The sequence below is a fragment of the Talpa occidentalis genome, unplaced genomic scaffold (assembly GCF_014898055.3).
Source record: "Talpa occidentalis isolate TD23 unplaced genomic scaffold, MPIMG_talOcc4v2.1 talOcc4.3, whole genome shotgun sequence".
Taxonomy (NCBI): domain Eukaryota; kingdom Metazoa; phylum Chordata; class Mammalia; order Eulipotyphla; family Talpidae; genus Talpa; species Talpa occidentalis.
In genome coordinates this window covers 141,252,617-141,274,395 of record NW_023603184.1, presented here as the reverse complement: position 1 = coordinate 141,274,395, position 21,779 = coordinate 141,252,617, and the positions used below count along the sequence as shown (strand labels likewise).

At 41.5% G+C, this 21,779-nt stretch overlaps 1 protein-coding gene across 1 annotated transcript; it reads left to right on the top strand.

Annotated features, from left to right (window-relative positions):
* The first annotated feature begins 15,342 nt into the window (after nt 1-15,342).
* SCG2 (secretogranin II) lies at nt 15,343-20,452 on the top strand. The gene is made up of 2 exons (XM_037521912.2): nt 15,343-15,361; nt 18,103-20,452. The coding sequence occupies exon 2, from the start codon at nt 18,116-18,118 to the stop codon at nt 19,964-19,966; it is 1,851 nt and encodes a 616-aa protein (XP_037377809.1). The 5' UTR covers nt 15,343-15,361; nt 18,103-18,115; the 3' UTR covers nt 19,967-20,452.
* Nucleotides 20,453-21,779: the final 1,327 nt, after the last annotated feature.

Sequence of the window (21,779 nt, the reverse complement as noted above, 5' to 3'; positions counted from 1 at the left end):
CTCTGTTGAGCCACATTCCAGCAGCGTGACTTTGGGCAAAACAACCCAGTTTCTCTTTCTTAACCTGTAGCAGGAGAAGGGAGATGCAGGCGACTTCATTCCCGGAGAACGGGCGTGAGTTCCCGGAGGTAGAAATCTACCTTCCCAGGGTGGGTAGAGGGTCTTTCATTTGACATTGCTCTCCCTCCATCAGGAAGTTTCTAACCTCAGACTTAAAGTCGAAACTTTCCTTTCTGTAAGCGGCTCATTAAAATGCAAATTAATTCTAGACGCAGCTGCACATTGTTTTCCTCCTGTTGTCCTTTATTTCCTTTCTTTCTCTAGAAAATGCGACAATAATGAAACCCACCTCGCACTCCTGGTTTGCCCAGGTTGCCCAGTCAGTCTCCATGAAGACGCTAGCCTAGCTCCACACTCACCTACAGGCAGTGTGGCGGCGTGGTCAGGAAGCAGGTGGAATGGGGCGTGGCTAAAGACAGGTAGTGTGGGGCGTGGCTAGGAGGCTGGCTTGGGGGGCGTGGTTGGGAGGCAACTGTGCCCTGCAGGCTCAGCTTCTCCCCTTAGTAACAGCCCAAGCTTAGGAAAATTAATGGCTCTTTTCAAAGTGCCTATTTCATTAGATTATTGAAAGGGTTGTTACAATTAATGAAAACTCTGAACCTGAGCTGGGAACTGGAATGTGGTACGTACAATAAATGTTAGCCTTTGGGCGGTTTCCTCACACCTGTTTCCTCCACTTTGTGTCCTGCTCTGCCTTTCCCTCCACTGGCGAGTGTTCTGACCTTTCTTCCACCTTAAGTCTTCGTTCAGGCCCATGTTCAAATTCCTCCTCATTCATGAAGGCTTTGGCGAATTTTGGGGAGAATGAATTACTCCTATTACTTCTTGGTCCTTTCTTTTTTCCTCCCTCCCTTAAGGCTCTATTTATTCCGATTTATCTCACAATGATTCGTGCAAGCGCCTCTTCCACACACCCTCACTCCCAGCCACTGGGCAATGAGCACTAAGAGGCAGGGAACACAGCTCATTCCTTGCTGAATAATTCTCTCAGTTCAATAACCATTTGGTGAATGAGCGAATGGATGAATGAATGCATGAGCAGAAGCTTACTCAGATGGTATTTTCTGTCATTATTACAGATTGATCTATCAGAGAGCAGATTTTCAAAGACTTCAGTTTCAATGTGATTGTGTTCACGGAAAGTTAAGGTCTGAGGTTTGCATTACAGCCATGGAAGGTGGCAGGTCTGGGTGGGGGCAGGGTATATGTAGGGCTCCCCAAGTAAGTGTTTATTCCATTTTCATTTTTTTTAAATAATAGATTTTATTTTTATATTCCCCATACAATTGCAAACCCCCCATTTTGACCCCAATCCCTCCCCTCCCACCCCCCACCCCCCAAAAATTGTCTCTGGTTCATAGTTTTTTGTTGATTTTGATTTTCACTTTCTTATAGTTATTCATTTTCCTGGTCCCTTATTTAAGTTTTCTAGATTCCTGCTATGAGTGAGACCATCTGGTATTTTTCTTTTTCTTTCTGGCTTATTTCGCTGAGCATGATCCCTTCCAGCGCCATCCATGTTGCTGCAAATGGCATGTGTTTATCTTTTTTGAATGCTGAGTAATATTCCATGGTGTATATGTACCACATCTTCTTGCTCCAGTCATCTATTTTTGGGCATTTGGGCTGTTTCCAAAGCTTAGCTATTGTAAACAGTGCTGCTATAAACATAGGGGTGCAGGTGTTCTTTGGAATTGATGTTTCTGTGTCCTTTGGGTAAATACCTAGGAGGGGAATTGCTGGATCATATGGAAGCTCTATGTTTAGTAGGTCCAGAAATCTCCACACAGCTCTCCATAGTGGTTGGACCAGTTTGCACTCCCACCAACAGTGCAGGAGAGTTCCTTTTCCATTTTCACTTTTTAAAAATAAATTTTGTACCCTCGGTTGAAGTTTATGATGACAAGTAATTTACATGAGAGATGATGAATAAATATGAACAAAATGGGTTAAATCTAAATGTAGCAAAGCCCAGACCATTGTGCTGGCTTTGCCTCTGTAGTTAGCCACCCTCCATAGTGGTAGCTTTTAAAGGAAGGGTTACCTCACTCAAAGATGCTTGGGGTGGGAGGCTAAGAGGGAGAACTCACCAAACAGCCTAGGCAGCATCTAAATATCCAAGACTGGCTTCCGAAGACCCAAAGTGGATCTAGAATTGTTTGATGTAGATTCTACTTATTTATTTATTTTTAAAGATTTATTTTACTTATGCATACAAGAACTGGGATACAGGACAGAGGTTTGGTGGGGGGGGTGAGAGGATTCACCAGAGACAGAGTGGGGAACAGAACAGGCAGACTGACTAAAATACACTGCTGAGGGGAGCAGCGGGTGAGTCAGGAGAGGTCTATTGCGCCATGTGGGTCACCTCCCTGGTCAGGGAACGAACTTGTGCTGCAGTGGCTGTGGATAGCTTTATAGGTTGTGTCTTAACCTCTTGTGCCTCCAGGGAGGTCCAGATTCTACCTGTTTAAAAGGATGAGCCCCAAACTCTCAAGTTTAAATTACTTAATCACATTTTCAAGGGGGATGACAATGAGACTCAGGGTGGAAGCTATAATTTCAGTATTGATAAGGAGCTGAGATTTCCCATCACTGTCCAGCATAATAATCAGTGGCCCAGCTCTCCTTTCTAGCTGGCCCAGGGGAGTAAAGAGAAGCTAGCTGTGGAGGAGGCTTTCTGGGCATCTTTGGAAACGTCCCCATTTGTGTGGCTTCTGGAAAATGAGCCATCAATGACATCACCAAAGGATGCTCTTGATAGCTTATCTCTTTTTACTCTCTATGTTGTTCTCATTTTCGGTCATGGCAATTTTTATCAACTTCCAAGTGTTCAAGCCTGGCAGGCTCACCCCCACCTCAGAAATACAACAAAGGATCTCCCTCTTTGGTTTCTTGACCTTAAAGTTGGTAATAGCTCCAGTCAGATTCTGCTCCTTTCTCGGATTCTCCCTCTTGTACAGGTCTCTGGTATTTATGATTGATTTAGGATGATTTTTCTAGTCACTAACCTAGCCTGATGCTGAACTGCTTCTGTATTACTAGGTTCCAGAAGCTGGTGCGAGCAGGGTCAGACCTTGTGTTCAGCCCAGTCCCCACCCCCAGCCCTGAGTGCCTCGGAAAGGCAATCTTCTTTCTTTTCTCATTTTCCCTTTAGCAGGGACTAATTGTTACAGGGAAAAAAATAGTCAGATCTCATAAAATGCCAGGCAGTTTACATATATTACAGTATTCCATTTAGTCCTCTTGTCGTCCATTTAGTCCTCCTTGTCGGTTTTGGAGTCAGTGGGTTTGGAGAGCGGGGTCCTTGGATTCACTCTGGGAAAGGTTTCACCAGAGCTCCGGGTTCAGCAACACGTGGTGTTTCTCAGGCGAGTTTCTCCATGAGACAGAGATATTAGTTATATTTAAAGGGCAGGTTTATTAGGGAAGGGATAAAACAGTAAAAGACACTTGCAAAGACACAAGTGGGCAGGAAGAGCTGCCCCGAAAGGCATGGTGAGAAGTCCAGGCATGGTGCCCTGTGGAGGAAGATAGTTGGTGAAAAGAGGCACCTGCATAGTCACAGGTGGGCAGAGGGCGTGCTGCCCCGAGCCTGTGCAGAGACTGCACTGTTACAGTCTTCTTCTACTGGGAGGGATCACTCCTGAGCCTTCCGATTAGTTGCTGATTTTGCGTAACTATGTAGACTTTGAAAGGGACTGAGATTTTACAATGGGCTCAATCTCCATATATTTACCTTTGGATGTGCCCTCACCCTGGATACCTGCTTGGATATTATGCTTTGTAATCTAGGCCTTGGCGCCTAAGGCTCTTGGTTTCTAGCTATGTCAATGGCTATGCTAATCCCTTCTACCCCCACCTCTGGCTCTTGGCATTTTGTGAGCCAAGTTTCTGGTCTTGTGCCCACCTCCCTTTCAGTTTTTTTTTTTTTTTTTTTTTTTATTTCTGTCCTCCATCACTCTGAACATTCTTCTCAGGGTAGGAAACATTTATCATTTGGAAATATTATTAAGTAGTATAATCAAAAATCAAACCCAGGTCACTGGTGTCTATGCACGACACTCCCTGAGCCTCAGTTTCCACACCAACAAAACGGTGTTAGAGTGGGTCACGGAAAATTGCCTACAGTCAACGATTTATAGACAGTGCACCTTTGACACTTCCTACTGTAACAGGGTGGTCCCCAGGAAAGGGGGAGGTTCCCTGCCCCACCCAAGGATTGTAACAGGGTGGTCCCCAGGAAAGGGGGAGGTTCCCTGTCCCACAGGGAACCTCCCCCTTTCCTGGGGACCACCCTGTTACACTACCTTATAGGTTAGTTGGAACGATAGAGTGGTTGTCATTGTGGCCAGCATGGAGAGTAGTGGGGGCAGCAGTGCTGAAGGCAGGAATTCACACTTGCAGGAGAAAAACAGGATTTTCTCGCCCTGGCTTTTGACTGCTGTTGCTCAAAGACCCCTGGCCTACTTCAGCTGCTGGATACGAGGAGGCGCGGAGGGCTCAGGCGATCTGGACATTGCAGAGCGTAGGGCATTAAATAAACACCCGAAAGGGACCCCGAAGAGTCTCGCTCACTCCGAGCACTCTAATTAGCTCAGCAGCCGAGCTGGCTGGGAGCCTTGGGGATGGCAGGCATTCGGGGCTCGCTTGCGAGGCCCCATCCCGGGCTCCTTGGACACGGCGCTGCTGCCGGGGTGCAGGGTCGGCATCCCGCCGCTCTCCCCCCAGGGAAGGCCTCCAGCGCGCCCCGACTTTTCAGCTCCGTCCCCGAGTCTCATTAGGACAGAGCCCGGGAGCGCGGCAGGAAGGGCGCCTGCTGAATGCAGAATGTGCAGATTGCTTCCTCCGAGTCCCTTTGTGAGGGGCCTCGCCTCGGCAGATCCTGATGATTCAACCAGGAGCCTGGCCTGGGGCTGAAGAGGCGGCAGCGCGCCCCGAAATGTGCGTTTCATTCGGTTTCATTCCTGGCTGCTGCCTGTTCACCCGAGCCCCTGGGCCCCAGCGGACGGTGACTCACGCCTTATCCCCAGCAGCCTGGTGCCTTCTGACTTTCCATTCAGCCGCCGGACGCTGGGCCGGGCCGCGGCGCTGAGGTCAAGGCTTTTTGGGCCCGAAGCCGGGCCGGCAAGGCGCCCCCTCTGCAGGCCGGGCCGGGCGCGCGGGCATCACGCACCCGCTCTCCTGTCTCCCCTTCTGTTCTCCAGCCTGAAAGGGGGGGGCTGGCAAGTGACTTGCAGCCGCGTGCAGAAATCAATTCTTATCACACAGGTGTCGAGGGAACCCTTTTTTAAGTTTTAAAATTCAGGTAGGTCGAGCCCGGTTGCAGGGAGTTCCCGGGATGGGAAGGTGAATAAGAAGCAGGCTGCACATCTTCAGAATGTCTCAGTATTTCCCGAGCATCTCTGTTAGGTAACTGCATCCTGGCAGCAACTCCCCGGGCTCTTCAGCAAGGTTAAGGAAAAAAAAACAAAAACAAAACCCAACAAACCCTCATTTGGTAAAAGAAGAAATCAAGGCCCAGAGAGGCTGGGTGACTTGCCGGAGTCACACAGCCAGTTGGAAGCCTTGCATTCAACCTTCTCCCACAAGTGAGTGATGCCTATTGAACCTGCTCTCTGGCAAGTTTTACTGTGAAATGAATACATTAAAGAAGTTTTGCTCATTGATTATAGTGCCCTTGGAGATGGGGAAAAGAGGCAGGAGATTTACAGATATAACCAGACCCCAAAAGGAGAGCTAAGTGCCACTCAAGATTGAGCATAGTACAAGAAAAAAATTTCAAAAAAAAAAAAACAAAAAAAGAAAAGGTCATTTAAAGAACTATCTTTGTTATCTATTTTCTTTACATGTTTTCTATACTGATTTTTTTGTGAAGACTCGACTTGAAAATTCTCTCGTGTAGGATATAGGTGACCAAATTCAATTAAAATACAACAATGTTAATGCTTGTCTGTTTAGATCCCACTGCCTGCAGAAGACTCAGAGCCTTAGACCAAAAAGGCAAGATTTGCAAGTGTTAGAAAAGTCGTAAAGACATACTAGCCCCCCCAATGAAATTTTCCTTCATTATCAGGAGGATTTTGCAAGGAATAAATTTCAGGTGATGTAATTCAGTGTTCCTTAATGCAACATTTATGCTTAGGATGAAGGCACTTCCACTGTGCTATGGTTATGTCTGCCACACTCAGAAATACTGACGCTTCTGATGGGTCCTTTGAGGATAGGCGCTCCAGGGGAAAGCAGGACAAGATCCTCAAGATCAACTTATCTCACCATCTTCTCTGGATAAGACTGTGACAACAAGGTTATACATTGTTGTATAACAAGGCTATACATTCAAGTGACAGCCACATTCCAATATGGTTTGCTACTGATTTCAATATCTGTATCAGTCAGTGTAGGGTAGGTTAGATGTGGTAACAAACAATCCCCTCCCTCCAACCTGTTGCCTAAAATAACTATTTCTTCCTCACATTACATGCCCTTGAAAGGTCCAGAAGCCCCCTCTGCCCATGCAGTCAGTCACACGGAAACCAGGCTGTGTGAACAGTCGTACCTCCACCCCACCTGCTGCTGCAGCAATTCTGTCTTGGCCCAGAGAGGGAGAATCAGATAAATTCAGTGAACAGTACTAAGAGCTACAAAAAAAATGTTAGGATCACACAATCACCTGAGCATTTCTTGATGGCCCTGGAGCAGCCTGATGAAAGCACATGATCACCTACAGATGAGCACTGTGCTGACAATCATGGTTTGCAGCGGGTCCCAGTGAAATAAAGAGCATGCTACAATAAATGGAGTAACTATATGTGGGGATGAGGGGAGAGTGATCAAAAAAATTTCACCGAAGAGGTGAATCAAATAAAAAAAAATTTTTTTAAACAATCCTTTTTTTAAAGATTTTATTTTATTTATACAAGAGCTAGGGCACAGGCCAGATGCACGGGAGGGTGAGAGGATTCACCAGAGACAGAGTGGGGAGCAGAACAGGCAGACGGACTGAAAGCACTGCCGAGGGGAGCAGCGGGTGAGACAGGATAGGTCTGCTCGCCATGTGGGTTGCTCTGAGGCTGGTGGGGATATTGAACTGGCACTGCAGAGGCTGCGGACAGCTTCACAGCACTGTGCTCAGCCGCCTGCGCCACCAGGGAGGCCCCTCAAATAAAATTTTTAAGAATCAAAAAGATCATTTTCTGGGCAAGGTGAATGATATGGATGCAGACAGATTTGAGGAGATGAAGTATGTCTTCTGGTGGAGAGGCATATACAACTGGCACTGGAAGTCCAGGGAGGCAGGACTGGAGAGGTAGGAGAGAGCACTAAGAAAAAAATCATGAAAGACCTTGAACCATGGAGAGTTAATCCAGTTGGTAGCAGATGATCAGGGGAGACTCTTGATGGAAAATATTGAAAGATACTTTGCTGCCATATTTTAAAGGATCAAACCCATAGCTTGTACTTAAATAGGTAACTAATATAAATTGGTGGATTTTTAAAATTGCAAACCCCAGTCCTCAGTCAACATTTTCCCTCTGTGCTGGCTCAGCTTAGCAGTAGAAATTATTTCCCACAAGGTGCCAACACATTACTTCCTAGAGGAAAGAAAAGACATGTATGGAAAGAGATTAATGTTAAACACTGGGGTCTCAAAAAGACCAAGCTTGAGGGAATGCAAAGAGGCTATGAAAACGAGTAATTAAGAGCAACTGGGAAGAATTAGCAATGGTGGGAGGGAAAGGTAAGAGCATGGAAAGGAAGAAGGTGCAGAGATGAGTTGAGGGAGTAATGATCCTGTGGTTGATACTGAGAGTCAAGATTATAATTGATCATGTGAGAACACTGAGTCGGACTGCATAAGAGGTTGGGAGGGAATGTAATGGGGATATGCTAATTTGCAAGTGTTAATATTTTTAAGGTGGGTTTGGATGGCTTTTGGGTATAGGGTAAGAGAAACAAAACCAGACCCCTGAGCTCATTTCTTCAGAGAAATAACAATCAACTGGGAAATAATAATCTCAGAATCTCACAAATGCTACCTTACTACTATAATAAGTATTAACCAGGAAAGGTATATGAGCCATGGGAGAATAATCTGGAGAGTTTGGCAGGTCAGGGAAGTCAGAGCAGGCTCTGTTGAGGAAATGGTATTGTGCTCCCTTTGCAGAGATTGGGAAAAGCGGCTAGTGTGCGGCGGAGGAACATTCTAGGCAAGGAGACTGGGATGAAGGATGTCTACTCTGACGTAACACTCTTTTGACAGTCTTGAAGTGATTTAGCCAAAGAGTATGCTTTGGGGAGGGCACCTTGAAACAACGCATGGCTCATGAAGAAAATTTCATAACACTGTTTCACTTAGGAAAGGGAGATCATGGCCTCCCTAGTGGCGCAAGGGGTTAAGACACAACCTATGAAGCTATCTGCAGCCACTGCAGCACCAGTTCAATCCCCGGCCAGGGAGCAGCCCACATGGCACAGCAGACCTCTCCTGACTTGCCCACTGCTCCCCTCAGCAGTGTATTTCCGTAGATCCGCCTGTTCTACTCCCCACTCTGTTGCTGATGAATCATCACAGGGAAGAAAAGAGAGACTAGTCCACATACTGCTGGAGTTCAGAACCAGGATCCCAGGCAAAGCCCACATGTCCAGTACCAGGGGAACAACTCAAAACTTGACATTAAATTTGTCCAAACGTGGAACAGATCACAGTGAAAGATAATGAGTTGCTCTTCACTGAAGGTATTTAAATATATGCTGTTCATCAGAAATAAGATGAATAGATGCAACCAATAGGCTAGGTTAGAGTTAATAGCATTTTATGCACTTTTCCAATCATAATAATCGATGAGCTAATTTGTACTATGAAAAACTCATCTGTATTTATGCAGGAGTCAACTTAAAATGCAATCTTTATAAGCTCATGAAGAAATGTTCTTTATAAATATCAATAGTATTTCCATAATGGTAATAAATAATGGACCAGTGGGCAATTCACCAGGAAAGCTGAAGGAAAAGGTCAAATGTATTTTTATTTAAATTTGGTTTTCTGACTGGGTTGCTACATGCAAAAGAATGAAGCTTGACTACTACCTAACACCATGCACAAAAACCAACTCAAAATGGATAAAGAACTAGACATAAGACCTGAAACCATAAAATACATAGAAGGAAATATAGGTGAAACACTACATGGCATGCACATCAAAGACATCTTTACAGACACATCACCCAAAGCAGTGATAGTGAAGGCAAAGATCAACAGCTGGGAGTACATCAAATTAAAGAGCTTCTGCACAGCAAAAGAGAAAATAACAAAGAGAAACCCCACCGACTGGGAGAACCCCTGGGCACCAAAACTAAACTTAACCATGAAGATGCTGAACTTTGACCTTGAAAGTTTGACTCTTGTCTATCCTCCTGGGATTCTGATTAAAAGGAGCGGTTGGAGTGTGTGATTTCAAAACAGAAAATATCCTTATTAAAATATTTGCATGTAAATACTGAAAATGTTGATTCACAAAACAATTATGCCAGGAGAATCTGGAAAACCAAGACACTTAGTGTTGCTTTAAGCAAAGTAATTTATTTCTAGTGCACAAACTTCATTCTCCCAAAATCCATTGAGGGAGCAGATGTTCAAACATGCATAGTATTAGATTCAGAGAATGGTACTTTCTTTTTCCTTCAAGCACCAGATGGTCCCAGAATCCAAAAGAAATGGAGATGAAAGTTTAAATTTATTTGGTTCAAGTATTTCTCATTGAGGGCTTACGAGAAAGATCACATTTTAGTACCCAGTAGACGAATACAAAAGTAATTGCACAACCAGGTGCAGTCATTTTGGAAAGCACTATGGACCTTCTCAAAAAATTACTAAAAGAGAACTACTCGATGATGCAGCAACTCCACTGCTGGATATCCATCCAAGGAATATGAAATCACCAAGTCAAGGAGTTGGAAGTTGGATCTGGCAGATGTGGTATGTAATCTAATGGATTACTATTCATCTATAAGGAAAGATGGAATTTTGCCATTTGCAGCAAAGCAGAAGGAACTCAAGGGGATTATGCCAAACAAAATTAGTCTGAAAGGTTAAAAAAAATGATCGATTTCATACACATGTGCAATGCAAGGAAATAGAGCAGGGAATGGACAAAGTTAAAATAAACTGGTGGACATTGATAATTGAACTGAAGTTACCAGAGGTCAAGAGGGTGTGAGGGGTAGAAGCAACAGTGGACAGGGTGTTATGGATGATGTGTTTTTGGTTTTTTTCTTAAAAAATAACTTCAAGGACTAGAAGGGGCCTCAAAGCTTATCTAGTCCAGCTCTAGTCACCAGTACTATGTTACTTTGATAAGAAAAATAAAAAATTAAAGTTAAAAGAATAAATACTGAAATTATACATGGCTCATTTTTTCTTTATGTCTCATTTCAAACTCAAATACAAGTCTTACAAATAAGGGAGAGAGTCGAAAAATATAGAGTGCTACTATAATGATAGAAAATTTTTCTTAAAAAAATCTAAACATTGGGCCTCCCCGGTGGCGCAGAGGTTGAGTGCTGGGTTGCGAAGCTGCCCGCAGCCTCTGCAGCACCGGTTCGATCCCCGGCTGCTCCCCGGCTACCGGAGGCGGGTCCCACATGACGCACAGACCTCTCCTGCCGCCCGCTGCTCCCCTCAGCAGTGTACTTTGTCAGTCTGCCTGCTCTGCTCCCACTCTGGCTCTGGTGAATTCTCTCACCCTCCCGCGCTTCTGACTGAACCCAGTGCTTGTGTAAATAAATAAATAAATCTTGGGGAAAAAAAATCCAAACATCACTTGCAAGCAGTGCCTGAAGCTCAAATGAGTAAAGGCAGTTAATTTGCATAAGGACATATTGAGAGGATTAAAAAAAAATGAAGATGGAATATGTGAAACTTTGACAGTAGGAATGAGAAAACGTGAACTCAATTCAGCACAACCTGTTTGTGGCCATCGTGTTCTGGGCTACACCAGGCACGAGGACACAGTGGTAGGAAACAGAGTTCCTGTATCCTAGAACATAGTGCGTTTGTCTGGGAAACTAGGTAGTTAGAGTATTAAATTAAGAGCACCCAGTTTCTGATATATGTGTTCTCTGAACAGCGATTTGGCAGACTCTGCCTTTGCAAGAGAAATGGAGAAACATTTCATTTTCTTTGATAGTGAGTTTAAAAAGTCATCTTAAGACAGGAACATAATTAGATGTTGTATAAAGATGGTGTATCATAAGTAAAAAGAGAGGAATTAAGTAAATTTTGGAAGAAAATTAGGTAAAGGGAAGTAAATAATAAATAAGGAATAAAAAAAGGGAAGGCAGGCATATCGGTGAGCTGAAAAACAGTGAAAAGTAGCCCACTTTGTGTGTGTGTGCAGAGAGAGAGGGGAGACACTGCTAATTCCTCTCAATATCCTCCCCCAACTAATGCCTGAGGACATCAGGCTGTAGACAGTTCCCATCTGTGACAATCTTATCCTGTAAGGTACAGAAGGATGAGACAGGAAGAAAAAGATGGGAGAGAAGAAAGAAGACACATTGACCTTCTGGATTTTAATTGCTTCATATAAACTGAAAGGAAATGAGAAGAGTAATGGCGTGGAAGAGAGACACATTTCAAGTGGGACCATTACTAAGGTAGAGGATTGCTTGTACAAATAACGGAAAAAATAGGAATGTGGTCTAAATGAAATATGAAATTGAATAACAAGGAATAACATGACTGAGGTTTAAAAAAATCTGATCATAAAAACAAATTAGTTCATTCTAATTACTTGGATTTGAATTGTGAGTGATTAGCCTGATCTTTACAAAGCACCATGTTAAGAAAGCAAGTTAATTTAGTAAAAAGCATTATCATACACAGTACATAATTATTTTGAAAATGTCCAAGATATAGAGCTTTGTTTCTTGCAGGCAATAAGAGTTGGTAATTTAGACATAACAGAAAATTAAATTTTTAAGGAACATTTAAAATGATCTTGTCTTTGGCTCAGTGATGTAAAGATGTATAGGTTATATTATTCATGCTTTAAAATACTTCACATCAACAGAAAGGTTGATTTCTCTCTGTTTTACATTTTACTTCCTCTCCAAATAGTTTCCTATTAGAGAAAATAGTTCTCTTTAGAACAAATATCTGCTGGCAAAAATATTAATGACGTCTAGAGATGTTTAAATAAAACTCATTGAAAAATCTATAAAGCATAGGCTGCTTGTGAGTCGAATTCTCCAAATTCAGTAACTTCTCTTGTTTGGAAGACACTGCAATGTGCCTGCCCTGTGGCAAGGAAGTGATGTAATGACAGCTCTTGTTTTCTATTTTTGCTGCCCCAGATAGGAAGGACTCTGGACTTACGCCATCTGGGAAGTGACCAGGAAAATCAACTGGGACAACCTCTGAGGATTGGTCAAAGTGACTACATTCTAGACTCAGATCTTTAATGACAATGGGATCTGTGTCTCGTTTCTCTATTCTTATCACCTAGCAGAAGATCTGAATCAGTCTTTATTATGGCATTTACCTTAGGAAAGATTTAGGTTCAAATCCTCCCTCTACCAATTATGAGCAAGGAAATAGTGGCCAGCTCATTTCTGAGTGTCAGTTTCTCTATCTGTAAAATGGAAATAAAAATGACTATTAAAATTGTAGTGAAGAATAATTATGTTTGAAAACGATGATAGGAACATAATAGAAATCAATAAATGATAGTTTGTTTTTAAAGAAAATCATTATATCATCTAGTAGGCGAGCATTCAGTTACCCAACATTGCTCTACTCACACCTTGAGGCTGAAGGAGCCATTCCATTCCTACCTGCCTCCTCACTTCACACTTCTACTTGGAGTTTTGGAATGAGAGTTTGCATGTTTTTTTGTATATATGGTTAAAGACATTTCCAGGTCAAGAGGTTTACTTTAGGGATTTAAAGAGTTATAGTTTTGGTTCTTCCCCAAAAAGTTCAGTTCCACACACATGAACTAGCTGGGTCAAAAGTGACTTCCTTGAAGACTTTTGAGATCTATGTTGATAGGACTTTAAAAGTAAACTTGTGGACATTTTCTGAGACCATGTTGGTACTGGTTAGTTCAACTAACTATACAGAAGCACTAGAAAGTAACATAGGTCAAACTCAGAATGGCTAGTCAGGCCTTTGTCAAGATTTAAGAAAATCTCATCATGTGTGCAAAGATATTAAAAAAAAACAAAAAACAAAAAATAAAACAAAAAATAAGCAAACCAAAATACCCAGTGTCATTGAGATGGTGCTTAAGAAATGGGATTGTTTATTCAGTTCTCTTCAACCTAGCACTGGACCATGCTTTAAAAACCAATTTTGAGGGCCTCCCCTGGTGGCGCAGCGCGGTTGAGCGCTGGCTGCGAGGCTGCCCGCAGCCTCTGCAACACCGGTTCGTTCCCCAGCCACCGGTGAGGGTCCCACAAAAAACAAACAAAAAACAAAAAAAAAAACCACCAATTTTGAGGCATAAATATATTGGATGAATTGGTTACAGGAATCCCTACTCATCCCAAATGTATTCCAGGTCAATTTACAAGTGATATTTAGAAAAATCAACTACCTTCACCAGAAGAACAAAGAGGGGGGAATGAAGGGCCACTTATTCCAAATCTTTTTCCCAGAGATTTTTAACTCCAAGAGTTAAAATTATCCAAGAATACTGTGGATAATCTAGCATAGTTAGAAATCATTTAAAGAAACCCTAATAATGAGAAATCTCAATTCAGACTTCTTTTCCCAGGAGATTTCCCTCGGGTCTGGATTTCTAACTTGAACCAAGTGGTTTTCTGCAAAGCTCCGTAAACATGGCTGGCTAACTTCTGTTTTAGTGCTTTCCCAAATTATATCAAAATAATCTGTCATTCCCCACTAGACAAAGGATCTTCAAAAGGAAAAATCTGCATTTATACAGGGCACTGTTTATCTGTGATTGTAATGCTACATAGATCTCTTTATCCTTTATATGTATCATTCTTCTTTGCATCTAACACTTAGTAGGCATTACAAATTATTGAATGAATATAGCAATGACTATTTCACAGAGAAGGCATTTTTATATAACAGAATTCTTTTGTTGCATACTATATTTCAAAATAAAACAGTTCTTAGGAAACTCATATCATTAATACAATAAAGTTAAACATTTAGACTAACATAAATTATTAGAAGATATAATCATGTTACCTGGAAAAACACAGCAATGATCACGAAATAGAAATCTGAAAAATTGGGAGTTAACTGCTATTTTGTTCCCTGGGTGGGTTACATTTATGGAAGGTAGTCAATTCACCTGATTCAACAGGAGAAAGAAAATATTTATAGTACAACTTTCTCCCAATTGTAATGAATTCCAATTACATAAGTATCATCTTTCCCTCAATATTTCATTTGTTTTTTTTCCTAATGGAAGTATTTTCATTAGCGCTCAACTGCTTAGCTTCCCATTTTGAGATATAAAATCTCACCTTTATATCTGATAAAATATATACCAACTAATTCTTAAAAAAATGTCAACTACTAGAACTGAAATCTTATAAACTCCCACTTCAAAATTATATTGACAAAATGAAAGCAAGAAAATCAAATTACATCGAATCCCTAAATCGAAATTCCAAGTCACAGGGCCTCAAATTTGACCTCATATCAAAAGAGAAAACTTTTCTTAAATTCAACTAAATGTGATTCTCAAAACAATGCTTTGGTGGGCAGGATATGCGACGTGACTCTTCATGTCTATAATGTGTCTTCCGTCCTCTTGGACATACCAGGGAACTGTAATGTCATTTTTTTGTTGGGCAATGAAAACAAAATCCTTGTCTGTAAAACTTTCTCGTAATGACAACGACAACAACAGTACCAAGACGATATTAGAAACATAGATGAGATTATATGGCAATTAGCCATGGGGTGTCTGACAAATTTCTTTCTTTCTAAGGGAAATGATGCATTTTGTTTCAAGCCTCAAAGATTTTGATAAAAGAAAAGTGCAATTTTTGCCACAAAAAGACAGGTGGCGTAAGCATGCAACCTTTTTTTTTTAAATACTTAAAGTGATTATTTTCTCTCTGGTTCTTTGAAAAAGCTCGCTCGTGCTCGGGTTTGTGGTGGAGCCGGGTGACGTCAGTGTGCAGTGCGGAGTCAGGCGCGGCGGCTCCCTATAAGCCCAGGAGCTGTCCGGGTGCTGAACCGGCCCAAGCAGCCTCACCCGGCGGACTGCAAGGAACATGCTGTGGTGGTTCTCGCGGCAATATAAAAAAGGAGGTAAGATTGCTTTTCCTTTTGCTTTCCTGGGAAGTTCTAAATGCATGTTCTTCCTTTAATTCTTAGCTGCGAAGAGAAAGACAGTTAGGGACGCCTGTATCTGTTATAACTGACTGGCAACCTGCTGCTCATCAGTCTCTCTAAGGATACTACGTGCATTTATGATTGAATCTGTGATTTGTGCTACTTGGGGTTGGATGTTTATTCACCATAATGTTATTTAGATAATCGTACGTAAAAAGCATGAAAAAGTTCAGATTTTAGTGTCAATACACACATGAATGGTAAGTTAACCAAGCCTTTTTTTTTTCTTAATTGATTGTTTTCCTCTCTTGAGGACCAGATAGAAAGCCGAGCTATAGTTTATATGCTTATCTTTCTTAACAGTAGGTTTTCCAATGATTCAAAGGTTATTAAACCCCATTAGTCATAGAGGCAACCAATTTTAGAAATAGTTTTTTTTCTTTCACGTTTACTTCACACGAGCTCAAAATTAAATAACTATATAACATTATTTTCTGAATTTGTATATTCTAAAAGGGCTTCTAGTATTGTCTAATTTAGTGTCAGAAAAGTAATAATAGAATTATCCTGAACATGGGCTGCTGCTTCTATTCAGAGTGAAGATTATTATAGACTGGATGCAACTGTGAATTATAGGGAAGTGATGATTTGGAAATGTAATGAAAATGTTCAGAACTGCATAAATTATTACTGTTATTATGTTTTGATTGAAAGAGGTTGATAATATTTTGTTAAAGATTTTGAATAAGACAAGTATTTCTTTTTTTCTATATCCCGGCTGGTAAAATTACTCACAATAGATATATTCACCTGCATTTTTCAGGGTTCCAGTCTTATTTTAATAGATAAGACATTTTAACTAAAGAGGCTTTTGGTCAAACCCTAAAGGATATTACAGCTGTTGAAACCATCTTTCATTACTTCCCTGCTACCTGGGAAAGAAATCCCTTGAGTCTTATTCAAAGGCAAATAACTATGTCATTCAAACTGAATCTCAATAAATGACCAAGGGGTAGCACTTGTTAGGCTGTAATTTAAACAATTGCAATGAGTATTATCTCCACTCCACAGCAAAACAAGATAGTGATTTCAAAGATAGCACACAGCCCTTATGTTTGAATACGTCGGGAAATGAAGAAAATAAGTTTGTGAGGGGGTTTTAAAAATTACTATTTCAAATGCCAGTGTTGGAAATAGATTGCTAAAACTAAATTATCCTGAAATAATATTAAAAGAATGTATAATGTCCTTGATTAAACCTAAAAATTTATGAATAAAATTTCTAGTAGTAAATATTGTCTGATAGTAGTTAATTTAGAAGTATTCTCTGACATACTTGTGTAGATTTTTCTTTTAGTAAATTAAATAGGTTAATGGGAATCATTTAAATAAATATATGCCTCTGTGCTAAAGAAGTTTCTATCACCATTTTTAGGTTCTAAGAAGTGAAAAAACATAATTACCATATTATATAGTGAACAATGATATTTTCTACAATTGATGTCCAAGTTAACTGAAATTGATGTCCAAGTTAACAAAGCCATGATTCATATAATAATCATGAACTATATATAAAAATCTTTTATTTTATTTGCAAAAAACTGTATTAGATGTAGATATGAATACCCTTGCTAATTCATATATGAGATTATAAAGCATTAGAGAAAAAAATGAATGAATATTTTAAGTAGGAAGAATTCAACACATCATCTGTGTTTATCCAAATCGGGAGTTACATAGTGGTTATTTTAAGATTTTTCTAACAGTATGAGTCATTTAAGATTTCACAGGTCCATACCAAAATAGACACAGACATAAGTTAAGCTGAATCTGAACACTCACAAGTTCAGAAATAGACTAGTTAAGAAAACTTATGTTCTCTCTGTAGCATCTGTTATTATTTACTATACAGCTTTGAGAGCTGATGAAAATATAACCACAATTGCCTTTTGCAAGACAGCCACAATAAAATTATTAAGAGAACTATAAAGCACAGGGATTTAAAAGAGTTTATTGGTATTGTTTGTTTACACAGAAAGAAACCTCATTGTTTTAGTCTACTAACTATGCCCAGAGAAGACCCAGGTAATGGGAGGCTATTAAGATCTTAGCCTTCCCAAATCGATGGACTTGTGTGACAGTGAGAACAAGTTATTTCCAAAAACTGTCTGTGAATGAGATTTAGACAAATGGAGTGCTGTGGCACTACATTGTATGTAATAATGTCCTGCTGCTGTGTTTCTGCAAAAAAAAAAAAGCATTAGATGGACTCTCCAGGAAATAATTCTCACGTTGTTTGATAACCTTAAGGAAATAATATAGCATGTGTGAATGTACATGTATGTTTTAAAATTAAGCTAATTATTCTTTTTTTGGCCAATGATTTCAATGGGAATGCTACAAAGAGAACTAAGACTTAGCTTGGAAAGTCTTAGAAGAACACATGCGAATCTAAAAAATAAAATTTGACAAACGTCCTATCATTGCTTCAGTTATTGTTAATGCTATACAGATTTAATAAAGAAGGGTAACAATTTTGATAAGGATTCCTGTGAGCTTGTGAGGATCCTATAGAAAATCTTTATAGAGTTTTTAAAAGTTATCCTAACTTTAATGTGAAATAATCCCTACCATATTTTATATTTCCCTCAGTGATGGTGCTGCAGCATCTGCTAGTCTGTTTCAGTTGTGTTGACCCATGTTTTCTATGCTTTAAGGAAATCTTTCAACATGGCAGAAGCTAAGACTCACCGGCTTGGAGCAGCCCTGTCTCTCATCCCTTTAATTTTCCTCATCTCTGGGGCTGAAACAGCTTCATTTCAGCGAAACCAGCTGCTTCAGAAGGAGCCAGAGCTCAGACTGGAAAATGTCCAAAGGTTTCCCAGTCCGGAAATGATCAGGGCTTTGGAGTACATAGAAAAGCTCCGACAGCAAGCTCACAAAGAAGAAAGCAGCCCAGACTATAATCCCTACCAAGGTGTTTCTGTTCCCCTTCAACAGAAAGAAAGTGGTGATGAAAGTCACTTGCCAGAAATTTCAAGGGATCCCCTGAGTGAAGATGAGTGGATGAGGATAATCCTTGAAGCTCTGAGACAGGCTGAAAATGAGCCTCAGTCTACATCCAAAGACAACAAGCCCTATGCCTTGAATTCAGAAAAGAACTTTCCAGTGGACGTGACTGATGATTATGAGACCCCACAGTGGCCCGAGAGGAAGCTCAAGCACATGCGATTCCCTCCTATGTATGAGGAGACTTCCAGGGACAGCCCCTTCAAGCGCACGAATGAAATAGTGGAGGAACAATACACTCCTCAAAGTCTTGCTACCCTGGAATCCGTCTTCCAAGAGCTCGGAAAACTGACCGGACCAAACACCCAGAAGCGTGAAAGGATTGATGAGGAGCAAAAACTTTATGCAGATGATGAAGATGACATCTACAAGGCCAATAACATTGCCTATGAAGATGTGGTTGGGGGAGAAGATTGGAACCCGGTGGAGGAGAAAATAGAGAGCCAAACTCAGGAAGAGGTGAGAGACAGTAAGGAGAATACGGAAAAGACTGAGCAAATCAATGATGAGATGAAGCGCTCCGGGCCCCTGGGCCTCCAGGACGAAGATCTCCCCAGGGAGAGTAAAGACCAGCTCTCGGATGACATCTCCAAAGTGATGGCCTATCTGAAAAGGTTAGTGAACGTCGCAGGGAATGGGAGGTCACAAAACGGGGACAGAGCGGCCCGGCTTTTTGAGAAGCCACTTGATTCTCAGTCTATTTATCAGCTGATTGAAATCTCAAGGAATTTACAGATACCCCCTGAAGACTTAATTGACATGCTCAAAAATGGAGAGAAGCCAAATGGGTCAGTGGAACCAGACCAGGAGCTTGAACTTCCTGTTGACCTAGATGACATCCCAGAGGTTGACTTAGACCGTGCTGACCTGTTCCAGAACAAGATGGTCTCCAAGAGTGGCTACCCCAAAGCCCCTGGCCGTGCTATGACAGATGCCCTACCAGATGGACTCAGTGTTGAGGACATTTTAAGTCTTTTAGGGATGGAGGGCACAGCGAATCAAAAGCCTTCATATTTCCCCAATCAGTATAATCGGGAGAAGGTTCTGCCAAGACTCCCCTATGGTCTCGGAAGATCTAGAGCAAACCAGCTTCCCAAAACTGCCTGGATGCCAGATGTGGACAACAGACAACTGGTGTATGAAAACCTGAATGATAAAGATCAAGATTTAGGGGAGTACCTGGCCAGGATGCTAGTTAAATACCCTGAGATCATGGCTTCAAACCAGGTGAAGCGAGTTCCTAGTCAAGGCTCATCTGAAGATGACCTGCAGGAAGAGGACCAGCTCGAGCAGGCTGTTAAAGAGCATGTGAATCAAGGCATCTCTCACGAGACTGACCAGCTAGCCTCGGTGAGCAAAAGGTTCCCTGTGGGGACCCCAAAGAATGACGATTCTCCAAACAGACGTTACCTGGATGAAGACCTGTTACTAAAAGTGCTGGAATACCTCAACCAAGAAAAGGCAGAAAAGGGAAGGGAGCATATTGCTAAGCGAGCAATGGAAAATATGTAAGCAGCTTTCATTGATTGCCCTACTTTCTCCCACCCCAAGCAAAACCCCAATGTTTCTCTTTAGTGTGTTGACCTCTATCCTGTTAACACCATAATATCTTTAAACGATGTACAGGCAGATGATTCCATTTCACTGGGGTGGCTGCTTCACTTACTCTGAGCTATTCTCTTGTGTATGGGTATGTGTAAATGTTATGACTTGTGGATAAACAAATTAATCATATCCCTTATTCAAGAAAGATATCTATGATAGTGTTTAATAGTGTATCAATGGTTGTGGCATTGTTGATGCTCACATATGATAAAGAGTGTCTTAAAATTCTCTTGAAAGTTTTTAATATTTATTGAATTATTTTGTTACTGTCTGTAGTGTTTTGTGGAGTACTGGAACAAAACATAATAAAGCATTATAAATATATAGTTTTCTTTATAAGGTCTTTTCCATTGTGTGTTTTATTGTTGATTAATAAATGTTATTTCTGGACAACTGTGGACTCTTCATTCTGGAAAACCAGAAACAAAGGCAATGGAGCAAGCAACATGGAGCGAAAAGAGAAAATGACGACTTTCCTCGCTAACCCAGGTAAGGAATGGGCTTTAAATATTTGAATGCACTATCCTCTAACAGTCCACCATGTAACATTTGACTATGGTGTTTCTCATTGTGAGGTCAGGAATGGACCACAGTGCAGGACCACAAGGATCCATCATCTACCATGATGGCAGGAGGGCAGAAAAGCCTGACATTTTTCCTTACCCTACACTCATCCATGTTTTATGGAGGAGTATTTTGAGGTCACATTTTTCCTTTACTTTTGATTTGTGCAAATAAAAACATTTAAGTCTTCCATACCCACAATCAGCATGGAGAAGTAAAAAAAAAAAAATGCAGTGTTCAGGGCAGTCAGAATGACTACAGACTCTGAAGCTACCCACTCATTTCTAGGTCACCTGGTCCCCAGAAGATGGCTGCTGCCTCATTTGCATTATTTGGGAGTGGTCAAAGGGCCCCCAAACTGACTGTCAGGTAAGCAAATGGGCACAGGTGCAGTGGGAAGAGACCAGCTGCCCGGTCTTTGGTCCTTGTGTGAGTGAGAACACCCGGTGGGTGCGGCACCGTCCACGTGCCTCACATCAGGAGGGGGCTGATATCAGCCTCCTAAGAGATTAACAGGGGAGCAACAACAGCAAAAACAATAGCGGCAAGAAAATAGAGACAGCAATAAAGTGACAAGGTCACACAACACAAGAAACAGCAATGGGTATTATTTACTGAACACTTACTGTGCACAAGCTTTGTGCTAAATACCACACCTCATTTCATCTGCCCTATACCATTGCCAAGGACCTCTTGTTATTGCTCTTTTACAACAGAAAAAGCAAAAATCAGAAAGGTTAAGTAATTTTCCCAATGTCCCTCAGCATTATGCATTGCCAACATCTGTGTTCTTAACCAGCCAACCACACTGCGTCTGGGGGCACAATCTGTCAGCCGAGGCGTGGGGACTGGAGGTGGTGGGGAGGCAAGAGGCTCATGAGTTCTCAGGATGGGCGCTTCCAAGGGAGGACATGTGTGTGTGTGGGGGTGGGGGGGAGTGCAAGTGAGGGGGGGCGCGATCCTCAAATAGTCCAAAGGCAATGAGAAGTTCTGCCTACCTTGGGGAAAACACTGAAATTCTTCCTACTTTATAACTTGATCCAGACTTTTTGTCCAATTATGCTATAATTTCATGGAATTTTAGAATCTGTACTTAGAGGAGAACTTAGGAGTGATTTTTTAAGAAATATTTATTTATGCATACAAGAGCTGGGGT